We start from the raw sequence: 13,229 nt of genomic DNA, 5'->3' as shown, positions 1-13,229 counted from the left end.
CACAATGAAAACCAGTTCTCTTCTATCTTCACTTATCATGGCTCAGTCAAGCGTTGCTGCTCTGACAGAAGCAGAGCCGCTTTTTAGTAATGCTTCAGATAGATAAAGGAAATACATTTAAAGACATGACTCTCCTGCAATCAGGTAGCCTGGATTGAACTACCAAGGTAATTCATTCCAATCTGTGGCAGTTTTCCCTCAAACTGTACTCTTGAAATATGTTACTCTTCTCTGCATTCAACACTTTATAACCACAGAACACCAGCAAACTAGGCATGGCATTCTATCCACAGGATTCCAGGTAATTTAGCAAGCTTCAAGTGGACACCTATGCTGCTTCATCAAGAGATCTCATACCAACGAGTATTTGAGGGCGTGAAGTCTGAGGACAGCAGTTAGTTTTCAGTGAATCTTGACTCATCCCAGGAGCAGCAGACACAATAAACATTCTGGGACCATTATAATTTCCCCTCCAATAAAAAGTGACTCAACAGCCCAGAGTTAACTGATTAAAAGCTAACAACCAATTCACTTAAGCCTCACTTAGCACCTGATTCAGATTAAAACTTAATTTATATATTTGAATCTGAATATGATCCTAGATCAGGAAGAAAGGAGGAGGACATGGCCCGACCTACATCAACGGAGCTGAGGTGGAGAGGGTCGAAAATATCAAGTTCCTAGGAGTGACGATAACCAACCACCTGTCCTGGACCTCCCATGTCGATACCACAGTCAAGAAGATATGACAACGCCTCTTCTTCCTCAGGAGACTTAGGGAATTTGGCATGTCTTTAAGGACCCTCATCAACTTTTATAGATGCAACATAGAAAGCATTCTATCTGGGTGCATAACAGCTTGGTATGGCAAGTGCTCTGCCCAGGAGTGTAAGAAACTACAGAAAGTGGTGTGCACAAGCCAGACCATCATGGAAGCCAATTTTCCATCCGTGAATTTCATTTACACTTCTTGTTGCTGCGGAAAGGCTGCCAATATAGTCACAGATGTCTCCCACTTCGGTAATAATCTCTTCCAACCTCTCCCATCAGGCAGAAGATACAGAAGCTTGAACACACGCACCAACAGGTTCAAGAACAGCTTCTTCCATGAGATGAAACGGACCTCTCTAATTTCAAACCTTCCTTTTGTGCACCTCCTGTGCCAATGTAATCTTGCATGCCTTGCTCTGTCCAAGCGCCCTGTGATCTCTATGTCCTTGTTTACTATGACCTCCCTGTACTGTTCACAAGGCAGTCGATCAAATCAAATGGATACCATTTGCATTTAATATGCTTGTTACGTAAAGTTTACATTTATCCAGCACATATTCACACTCCAGAAGCTCAAGAAAGAAAAGTTGTAAGCATAGTAAACCCAGTACAATATAACTAAACCACAGCATCCCAGTCACAGTCCTTCTCTGGGAATTTAGTACAACTGGGAGGTTCACCTCTGAGGAAGTTAGAAAGCCACAAAGGGATCATTTCCATGTTTTACTTCTCTTTCAAGGCATACCGGGGACTCAAGGGTTAAACATTCCACTACCAAAGAGACTCACTGCAGTATCAATTGCATGTCTGTCCTCTTACAGTATAGACAGAACATCTCAGTAGGGAGGAGGCTGACTGAATCTTAGAGAAGGAATCTATTGGAGCCACACATGTGGATTCCTCTGCAGCTTCAGGCAACACTGATACCCTTAGACACAACCCTGTTGAACTGCCTCCTGCTCCCATTATCTTGCTTCCCCTCCATATTAGTATAGGTATGTGAATTGCTTATTGAGAACAGGCAAAACCCTTCTGTTTTAATCTCTTCCCATCAACACATGATCATGACGAATACGTTAATCAGTCCCTGTAATCCATTCACTCATTATCACGGGACATTGACATTCACCAGGCCTTGTAAAATTATAACTGCCCATCTTAAACAATGTAATGACAATCAACCATGTGACTCATAGACCTTTTGTATTATTCCTATAAAATGTACTGCCTTTGTGTGTAGAGCAGAGATTCGTGGAGCAGTGTCACCACAAGTAGACGCACACTACTTTTGGGGACATTGAGAATCTCTCACTGGCTGTCCAATAACAAAGCATCTGCTGTTGTACTGAAACTTGTGTTGTCCAGATTTGTGGAACAAAATGTACATCAATATTTGGTGCCATGACTCAGATCTCAACATAGGGAACATCTCACTGGACTGAGTAAGTGACTTGAAAGTCTGAATTGAACAGAACAGAGCCATAAGGGCACCCTGGGGCATTTTACCCCAGAGTGCTCCATGTGTTCAGCCAGGCAGTCTGTCCCTAGCCTAATGGAACTAGTACCTTGAAGAGGTCGAATGAACCACCTGGACCCAGCTTGTAAGGTAGGAATGTTTTGTCAGATTGCTCTGAATTGCTGCAGGGTGACATTGGCTACTCTGTATCGTTCCTGTAAGAAAAAGGTTGGAACTGTGGACTCTGGTCAGCGAAGTGTTCATTACTACCTGACGGATTCGGTTTAGGGAGCTGCCTCTTGCAGATATAGCTGATGGAAATTAATATATAATAAGGAAAGAGGGCAGGCTCATTCAATTTCTCACCTGCAGTGTTGATGTGGCCGGTGGAAATTGTTTATAGCAGAGCAAGGAGTCATAAGGTAAAATGGGACAGTACCTCTATGTAGTTGGGAAGGGGGATAATCTGTGAGAAAATAACTGCTCAGGAATATGGTTATAGGGGTTGTAGGCCCCTCTGAGAGATTGGTCATTTTGGTAAATTGTTATATACAAATTAAAGGATATCCAATTTGAATTTTTGATTGATTGTGATGGTATGTGTGGTGAAAGCTTTCACTTGAATGGTGAATTGATTCCCAGGGACAAGTAAGTCTTGTCTCACTGAGAAGGGTGGCCACGTGCGGTCTGCCATTTCAGGAAGGACACAGAATTGCCCCGTTGCAAGAGTAAGGTGGGGGGTTAGATGAAATATAGAGGGTGTGCGCGGAGACACTTTGTGGGCTAGGATTCATGTGATCCAATGTCTGCATGCATTTGGGAAGGTGGCTGGGGGTCATCAGTCCCCTAAAATTAAAGAAATCGCAGACAACATCCCGAGAGCTGTTTCGGGAGGCCCTCCCAATGGCCCATCGCCCTATTCCCCTCAGTACCCCCAAAGTTACCATCAGTGCTGAGCAATCTGACCTTCGGGTGGATGAGGTCGTTGCTTTGGTCACTCCCAGCCACGCAGGGGAGGCTGTTACAATTCTCGATACTGGGCGACAAGTTACATGTGTCAGTACTCAACAGGGTCCTCGTGTCTGGACGGAAAGTGATGGTGATTTGTGAAGGTTATCTGCTCATTTCTTCACAAAAAAAATTTAAACCTAACACTGAGGAAAATCAACCCAGACTTTAATATTTGTTCACCAAGTGGAGGAATTACAGTGAACTTCATACAGTTCAATTAAAAAATTGCAAAACAGAGTATAAAGGTAGATCTGGATATACCAAACCAACATATTGTTTTCAGAAAATGATACTGGTTGAATTGAATATTTTTTTCGGACTCATTTACCTCCACATAATTTTAAGACTGCTGCATCTTCTTTATCAGTATGGAATGCCTTTTGTAGCTTTATTCTGTGTCAATTTCCCTTCCTCACTGAGAACTGAAGTGTCAGTTCAACATTATCTTGCAAAAAAAATCATGTTAATAAAAGTTAAGATATTGTTGTAAAAATCTGTGTCTTTGGGTTAGTCATTCTTTGTGCATATGAAGCATCTTGACAAGACTTTTATTAATGCTGTCGCAGTCATTTCAAGGCCTAGGACAGTATAAAAGAGCAACGACTGATCATAATTGCTTGAAAAAAAAACAAATTGGGGATTTAAATTGAAAGACTAGAATCAGGTAATTATAATGGAGTCCAGAGTTGGAAACTGTGCACATTCTACATTATAGCACTGGATTTTGTTTAAATGAATTTCCAGTTTATATTGAAGACTCTTAGCAAAACTCCTACTCGACAGGAGTTGAGACAGATGTTGAGAATCTCTCGCCGGCTGTCCGATAATAAAGCATCTACCGTTGTTCTGAAACTTGTGTCATCCGGATTTGTGGAACAAAATATACAACAACACGTCTGCTTCAGGAAATGTAGTTCCAAGTCCTGTTCAGTTCCTCATTTGCAGTTTTGAATCAAATAGCTCAGTTTTCCAGGCAATTCGATGAATTTTCACTACTGAAAAACAGTTTTCAATTTATATATCCACAATTGCTCTGTGCAAACATGAGCAGATCAGTGCTCTTACTGGAAATGCTAATTGCTTCAGTGGAGGATCTATGTAGTTCAATCACATCAAAATTTCAAACATTCTAAACTCTGTCTGGTTAAAGAAGAAAAAATGGTTGGTACCACGTTAACAAATCAGCCTCAATGTCCTGAGGAGAAGGCTCAAATAAAATCTCTACAGCAGATCAACTCGATGAGAACCCACAGAAACATCAAAAGTGATAAAATGAGACAGTTCAGCTGCAAAATGTCAAATGGAGGTCAACTCATTCACATTTTCTTTAGTATAATTGAAACAGTTGTAGAAGAAGACAACTTCTCCTTTCCCCACATAGTGCAGGATTGTAACACTGGTGAAACACAAAAGATTTGGAGGTGCCAGTGTTGGACTGGGGTGTACAAAGTTAAAAATCACACAACACTAGGTTGTAGTCCAACAGGTTTAACTGGAAAGCTAGTGCTTCCAATTAAACCTGTCGGAGTATAACCTGGTGTTGTGTGATTTTTAACTTTAAAAGCAAAAGAGTTATGTCTTTTGGAAGATAACAATCTGCACAAATTCTGTGGGGAGAAAATGGTTTGCAGAGTTTTTAAAAATTCAAATCGGCCAGATAGCTGATTCATACCTGGATTTCTTCATTTACAGCCTGGGAGACTTCTTCAGCAACTGACTCCAGCTTGTGTTGTACCGTTCTTAGTAAAGGTGGAGTGTTACCCACTTGGTACAAGGTTGGTAACACCTGTAAAGATAGAAAGAGAAGAACAGCTAGAAACTCCCAGGAGTAAGTAAAAACATTATCAATAATTTTAAAAATGTTAAAATGAGCTTTTAAGGTTTCATAACACAACCCCTCAATTCTTTACTTCTTGGGAAAGTTGACAATAATGAATAGGCGTGCCTAAGATCAAGTTACAGGAATATACCTGTTGGGCAATGACATAAGCAGGGGCCAGATTTTCTTTGACCTTGTTAATTAATTGGAATACAAGAAAATATGAAGGTCATCTCAGGTCATTCAGCCCAGCAAAGTATTCCACTTTCTCAGCCTGCTGTGGCTGAGTGCCCATAAAGCTGTATTCCTAACAAACTACTGTTGGAAAATTTGTGATCATTGGGATTGCAGAATGTTACAAGATGAAACCAACCATTCAGCCTTTCAGGACTGCATATCACCTCTGCACACAAGAGATCTCTAAATGCACCCTTGCTCATCTACACTGCCCTACTTCCCCCTTGCCTCACTTAAATAAGTCTCAAAAAACAGGGAGACATGCTATAAACATATAATAGGATTGGATTGTCTGTCTCCTTTCTCAGTAAAATGACTAATGCATTCTTCTTTTAAATATCTTATAACTGGACAAATATTTCACTTTTAAAACAAATAGAAGATGAGGCATAATTTTTCCAAATTTATGAATGCACAAGAACTGAGAATATATGAAGCTATAGTCTTGGTCAGGGATGGTATGGCCACATTATATACCTGCCAATTTTCAGAAGATGGACAATTCCATAATCAAAATGCTGCCTATTTTAAGCTAATGCTGACAGATTAATGTTGTTACTTTTTCCCCTAAAAGTAATTCTTGATTACATACTGAACCTGTAACTGCACAATCAATCTGAATTAACTGAATTGTGCAGTAATCCAAAGTGGCCAAACTTGGAGAAGTTCAGATTCATGTTTTAGATTTATTCATACTAATAATTAAATCATGATCCAAGATAAACTTTACCATATAATGACAAAATAAGTATCAAGCATAAAATATAAAGCAAGGACTGCAGATGCTGGAGGTCAGAGTCAAGAGTGTGGTGCTGGAAATGCACAGCAGGTCAGGCAGGAGAAACAATGTTTTGGGTATAAACCCTTCATCAGGAATGAGGCTTGTGGGTCGGCGCTGAGAGATAAATGGGTTGGGGGGAGGTAGCTGGGAAAGTGATAGGTGGATGAAGGTGAAGGAGAAGGTGATAGGAGGGTGTTGCCAAGTTGGAGCTTTGGGACTGTGTTAGTCTCAGGGGAGGGGAAATGAGGAAGCTGTTGAAATCCACATTTATCCCATGTGGTTGCAGGCGGAATATGGGGTATTCCTTCTCCAGGCATTGGATGGTGACGATTTGGCGGTAGAGGAGGCCTAGGACCTGTATGTTCGTGACAGAGTGGGAGGGGGAATTGAAGTGTTCGGCCACGAGGCAGTGGGGTTGGTGGGTGCAGGTGTCCCAAAGATGTTCTCTGAAATGATCCACAAAGCAGCTTCCACTCCAACCTCAAATTGACCTGGAATCAACTTTACCAAAACCTTCCACCCAGACCTCAAATTGAACCCCAACCCTCCCAACGCAACAAGGACAGAACACCCCTGGTCCTTACATTCCACCCCATTAACCTCCGCATTCAACGCATCATCCTCCGCCACCTCCAAACGGACCCACTGCCATAGATATATTTCCCTCCCCACCCCTATCAGCATTCCGAAAAGCCCATTCCCTCCACGTTTCCCTCGTCAGGTCCACACCACCCACCAGCCCACACCCCACTCCTGACACCTTTCCCTGCCACCACAGGAAGTGCAAAACTTGCACCCACAACACTCCCCTCACCTCCATCCAAGGCCCCAAGGGATCCTTCCACATCCATCAGAAATTCACCTTTACCTTTACCTATGTCATCTACTGCATCCATTGCACCCGATGTGGTCTCCTCTAAATTGGGGAGACAGGACGCCTTCTTCCCTTCAACTCCCCCTCCCACTCCGTCAAGGACAATCAGGTCCTGGGTCTCATTCACTGACAAACCGTTACCACCCGATGCCTAGAGGAGGAACGCCTCAGATTCTGCCTTTTGACCCTGCAACCACATGGGATAAATGTGGATTTCAACAGCTTCCTCATTTCCCTTCCCTCAACACTATTTCAGTCCCAAGCCTCCAACTTGGCAACACCCTCCGGACCCATCCATCACTGCCCCCTCTCCCCTCTGAACTATCACCTTCTCCCTCACCTTCGTCCACCTTTTGCTTTCTCAGCTCCTTCCCCCCAACCGCATCCCCCTCCCATTTTTCTCTCAGCCCCAGCCCACAAGTCTCATTCCTGATGGAGGGCTTATGCCCGAAACGTTGATACTCCTACTTCTCGGATGCTGCCTGACCAGCTGTGCTTTTCCAGCACCACACTCTCAAATAAAATATATACTCATTAAATATATATTCTTCTTGGGAACTAAGTTAATTGAAATGAAGCTACAAATGTGCAAGAAAAGCCTGGACTGAGTGTACTACAGAGTTTTAAGATATTGCTGCTACCTTGAGTATGAACAGTTTGAATATTTTCAGTCATTGAACAGTTTGAATATTTTCAGTTAATCAGGGACAGCCAGCATGGATTCAGGACAGGTAGGTCATGCCTGACAAATGTCACTGAAATGTTTGAAGAGGTGACTAACGGAGTGGATAGGGGAATGTCTGTGGATGTGGCAGATGAAGTTTGACATTATCAAGTGTGAGGTTAGCTATTTTGAACCAAAATATGATCGATCAGGGTAATTTATAGATGGGCTGAAGTTGAATACAATGGATGTCCAAAGAGACTTGGGGTTAAGATGCGTAGATCTCAAAAATCTCATAAACAGAAAATAATGAAGGAAGTTAACACAATCCTTACAATTATATCTAGAAGAGTATAAGGATGCAGAGGTCATGTTGTAGGTATACAAAATCCTGGTTAGATCCCACTTGGCGTATCAGACCTTAAGGATATATTAGCATTGGAGGGAGTAAGACTACAGTGGCAGGGTAGATAAAGATAAATTATTTTTATGGTTTGGGATTCTAGAACTAGGGGTCACAATCTGAGAATTAGAGCCAGACCATTCAGGAGAGATATTAGGAAGAACTTTTGCAGAAAAGGGGTGGTAGATGTTTGGAATCCTTTTCCATTGGAATCCTTTTTCCATAAACGGCAGTGGATGCAGGCTCAGTTCTTAATTTTAAATCTGGGATAGATAATGTTTTGTTAAGCAAAGGTATTAAGGGATATAGCCAAAGGCAGGTATATGGAGTTATGCTACAGATTAGCTATGACCTCATTGAATGGTCAAACAGGCTCAAGAGGCTGAATGGCTTGCTCCTGTTCCTATGATAGTCCTCAAAGTATTTACAATCTACCTGACTGTGACTATACATCTCAAAGATCAATTGGACTCTGTTATCAGAACTAAATACTTCCTTAAATGAAAAAAAAACTCACCACCTTGCCATAAACTAAACTGATCACCACAGAGAAATATGATCTGCAGTTCAACAATGTCATTGACTACTCTGATCCAAGTTTGTCAACCTGGGAAACACGACGGCTCAGCGCCAGGGACCCAGGTTCGATTCCAGCCTTAGGCGACCGTCTGTGTGGAGTTTGCACATTCTGCCCATTTCTGCGTGGGTTTCGTCTAGGTGCTCTGGTTTGCTTCCACAGTCCAAAGGTGTGCAGTTTAGGTGAATTGGCCATGCTAAATTTCCCATAGTGTTCAGAGATGTGTAGGCTAGATGCATTAGTCAGGAGAAATGTAGAGCGATTGGGTATGGAATGGGTCTGGGTGGGTCTTGTTGGGCCTAATGACCTTTTCCACACTGTAGGGATTCTATTCTCTCGATCTTTTAAATTCTGCCGACAAGAAACTGAGCCCGTCCTTGAATGCTGCCAAAACACAACTCACATCAACCCAAATATTTCCATGCATCTCCGGAGACTCTGGAATATGCTGAGCACTTCTGACACATTGGCAGCTTCATTTCTCAAAGATCACATTTGATGTGGACAACCAACACCAGATTAGTTGCACCAACTTGGCCTTCTATAAGCTATAGCAGCAAGTATATGACAACAAAGGCCTCTGCAAGTCAACAAGACCCCCAGCATACTGAGATTTGTCATCACTATGCTCTAGTATTGTAATGGGGCCTGGACTGTGTATGGGCAACCCGTGACAGCAAAAGAGAAATTCTAACAGCAGTGTCTCTGCTGCAGCTTTCAGATTCAATGAGAGGAGAGTCAGACAAATGACAGCATTCTTCCTGAAGCCAACTGAAAACCATCTTCCCCACCATATCCTGTTTACTAAATTTTCAAAATAGCCAATGTTTCAAATAGGACAAAGAAAATGCTTCAAAGACATTATGAAGCTTTCCATGAAGTACAAAAGCATTAATGATTAGAAGAAGCTTGTTTCAAATGGTAACAAGCTGCACCGTGCTTTGAGTGATAAAACCTTAATGATTGAGGACAGTAGCAGCAATGAAGGAAAAAGGAAGCACATGCTGAACTCCAGAACTTACTACAGAGGAACCTCGATTATTCGACATTCGATTATCCGAATACTGGATTATCTGGCAAGATTGCAAAGTCCCGATGCTTGGCTAAACTATTTCATTTGGCATTCGATTATCTGAACAAAATACTCTCCATATCCTTCAGATAATCGATGTTCATCTGTACTATGATGAGGGTTCATAATATATTATTATTATTAGTTATAGTCATAGAGATGTACAGCATGGAAACAGACCTTCAGTATTATTTGGTCATCTGAGTTCTACAGTAGAGGAAACATAGATTTTTGTTTTTAGTTCTATTTAAAAAGAAAGACAGTCCTTAACAAAGTCAGAAAGTAGTTTTGAACAAGGAAATTAAAAATTTCCAAAATGTTATGTGACTTTAAATAAGTGAACAGCAAGTCAGCTGGGAAGAGAAGTGTTTATTGATGTGTTTTACCATAGAGAGAGATATATAGAAGGGCTGGTTCATTCAGCCAGATGAACCTTCATTCAGACAGAAGCACATCATTTCAGAGAAAGGATGACTTTAACAACAGAAATGTTGTTATTTGCAAACCAAATAGTAAGAGCTGGGGGAAAAACCCTGGAGGCTGTTTAGAAGAAAGCCAGAAAGAAAGTATTAAAGAGAAAAATAGCCTACAACGCTATGGAGGCACAAGATTGAGAAAATTATGATAAGCAGTAAGTGAGCTGAGTCAGCATCTCATTTAATGATCTCAGGAAAAGAGGACAAAATGAAAGTAGATATTTGCTGAAAAGAAACCTATCAAAATGGAGTTAAAAACTCACAAAAGGTCAGTCAACTGTGGCTGACAAAGAAAGTTAAGGATTGTATGGGATTAAAACAAAAAGCTTATAAACTGATAAGAAAGGATAATAAATGAGGATTGGGAAGTTGTAAAGAATACAGCAAAGGAGGACTAAGAAACTAAAACAGAAATCACTGGAGAAACTCAGCAGGTCTGGCAGCAGTGGATAGAAAGCAGAATTAACATTTCAAGGCCAGTTGCCCTTCTTCAGAACAGATATTGGGTAGGAAAAGGTGGTATTAAGCTGATAATGAGGGTAGTGAGTAAGTGAAAATGGGTTGGTGGTGCTGAAAGCAACTCGTTTCATGATAGAACCTGGGATGTAGGTTTGGCAGATGCAGTAGAGGCGGAGGAATTGAGAGTAAGGGATTGCGTTTTTACAGAAGGCAGGGTGGGAGGAGGTGTAGTCCAGATTAGCAACATTAAAGTACATGGGATAGGAGTAATGCACAGTCATGGATTAAGTATTGCCTAACAGACAATAAAAGGAGAGTAGAAATAAATGGATCATTCTTGTATTAGCAGACTGTGACAAGTGGGATACTGCAAGAATCAGTACCTGGTCCCCAGCTGTGGAGACCCAATGTAACTTTTCCAAATTTGCAAATATACAAAGCTGAACAGAAATGTGTGTTTGTGAGGAAGATGTAAAGTAGCTTCAGGAGCATTTGAACAGGCTTAGTGAATGGGCAAGAACATGACAGATAGCGTATAATGTGAAAAAATGTAAGGCTACCCACTTTGGTGGGAGGAGCACGTGTACATAGTATTTCTTAAATGTTAAGAGGTTGGAGAGTATGAATGCGCAAAGGGACCTGGGTATACAAGTCAATAAGTTCCTGAAGGCTAATGTGCAGAAGTTTCAAGCTATTAGGATGGCTAATGAAAGCTTAGTCTTTATCATTGTAGGGTCACCCAGAAGATTAAAATGTTTGGGATCCATGGTGACTTGGCCACTTGAATTCAGAATTAGTTTGTCCACAGAAGGCAGAGGGTAGTGGTGGAAGGGTATTTTTCTGGCTGGAGGTCCATGACTAGTGGTGTTCCATGGGGATCCATACTGGGACCTCTGCTGTTTATATACATGTGTCTCAGATGAGTGGGTTAGTAAGTTTACAGATGACACAAAGATCAGCAGAGTTGTGGATAGTGTAGAAAGTTGTCAAAGTGTACAGTGGGATATAGATTAGTTGCAGATATGGGTGGAGAAATGGCAGATGCAGTTTAATCCTGGGCGGCACGGTAGACAGTGGTTAGCACTGCTGCCTCACAGCACCAGAGACCCGGGTTCAATTCCCGACTCAGGCGACTGACTGTGTGGAGTTTGCACATTCTCCCCGTGTCTGCGTGGGTTTCCTCCGAGTGCTCCGGTTTCCTCCCACAGTCCAAAGATGTCCAGGTCAGGTGAATTGGCCGCGCTAACTTGCCCGTATTGTTAGGTAAAGGGGTAAATGTAGGGGAATGGGTGGGTCGGTGTGGACTTGTTGGGCCAAAGGACCTGTTTCCACACTGTAAATCTAATCTAATCTAAATGTGAGATGCTATAATTTAAAAGATCAAAAGTTAAGGAAAAGTATACAGTTTCTAGTCGGATGCTGAACAGCATTGATGTACAGAGGGATTTTGGGGTTCAAGTCCATAGCTCCCTGAAAGTGGCCACACAAGTAGATAGGGTGGTAAAGAAGGCATATGGTAGGCTTGCCTTTATTAGTCAGAGTATTGAGTACAAGAGTCAGGATGTCATGTTGCAGCTTTATAAGATTTTGGTTAGGCTGCACTTAGAGTATTGTATTCAATTCTGGTCACCACATTACAGGAAGGATGTGGAGGTTTTGGAGAGGGTACAGAACAAGTTTATCAGGATGCTGCCTGGATTAGAGGGTATGAGGTAGAAGGTGAGGCTAGAAGACTCGGGTTGTTTTCTCCAGAGTGGCAGACGCTGAGGGGAGACTTGATAGAGGTCTATAAAATTATGAGATGCATGGATAGGTTTGACAGTCAAAATCTTCTTCCCAAAATTGAAATGTCTAAAGTGAGAAGGGGTAAGTTCAAAGGAGATGTGAGGAGCAAGGACTTTGTTTAAAAGCAGAAAGTGGTAGGAGTGTGGAATGTACTGCCAAGAATGATGTGGAGGCAGACACAATAGAGGCATTTAAGGGACTTTTAGGTAAGCACATGAATATGCAAGGAATGAAGGGATATGGACTAAGGACAGGCAGAGTTAGTTTAGTTTTGCATCATTTTTGGCACATCATGGGCCAAAGTGCCTGTTCTCGTGCTGTACTGTTCTAAGTTCTATATGAGGGTTTAAGCAAAGGATGTGTGTGCAGTTTTCTTATTGTTCTCTTATTTCAGAAACAATATTATTCCCATAGAACGAGTGCAATAATGGTTCACCAGATTTGTTCCAGGGATGGCAGGACAATTCTATGAAGAGAGATTGGGCAAACTGAAGTCTTGAAGAATGAAACATGATTTCATTGAAACCTCCAAAATACTTAAAGGGATGGACAGGCTGGATCAAGTTAAGGAGTAAGAACCAGGGATACAATTTAAAAACACATTGAGGACTGAGAACAGGAAAAATGTTTTTGCTCAAGTGGTTGTAGATCTTTGGAATTCTCTACCGTGAGGGCTATGGAGGCTCATACTTTGAGTGAAGTTTGCTGGATTTTGGATTATTAATGGTGTACTGAGATGTAGAGATATTGTAGATAAAAGGCATTGAAGTATTTGGTCAGCCATGAGCATATTGAATGATGGAGCAAGCTTGATGGGCTGAATGGCCCATTCCTGTTCCATGTG

At 41.7% G+C, this 13,229-nt stretch overlaps 1 protein-coding gene across 1 annotated transcript in view; it reads right to left on the bottom strand.

Annotated features, from left to right (window-relative positions):
* The window catches only part of carmil2 (capping protein regulator and myosin 1 linker 2), a 197,408-nt gene that overhangs the window by 49,601 nt on the left and 134,578 nt on the right, over positions 1-13,229 (bottom strand). Inside the window, exon 26 of the mRNA XM_072547440.1 lies at positions 4,911-5,024. Coding sequence (XP_072403541.1) covers positions 4,911-5,024 — 114 coding nt within the window. The remainder of the gene's footprint in view (positions 1-4,910; positions 5,025-13,229) is intronic.

This window comes from Chiloscyllium punctatum, chromosome 26 (genome assembly GCF_047496795.1).
Source record: "Chiloscyllium punctatum isolate Juve2018m chromosome 26, sChiPun1.3, whole genome shotgun sequence".
In the NCBI taxonomy this organism is placed as follows: domain Eukaryota; kingdom Metazoa; phylum Chordata; class Chondrichthyes; order Orectolobiformes; family Hemiscylliidae; genus Chiloscyllium; species Chiloscyllium punctatum.
The sequence above is the reverse complement of the archived record's forward strand: the minus strand, read 5'-3'. Positions and strand labels throughout refer to the sequence as shown.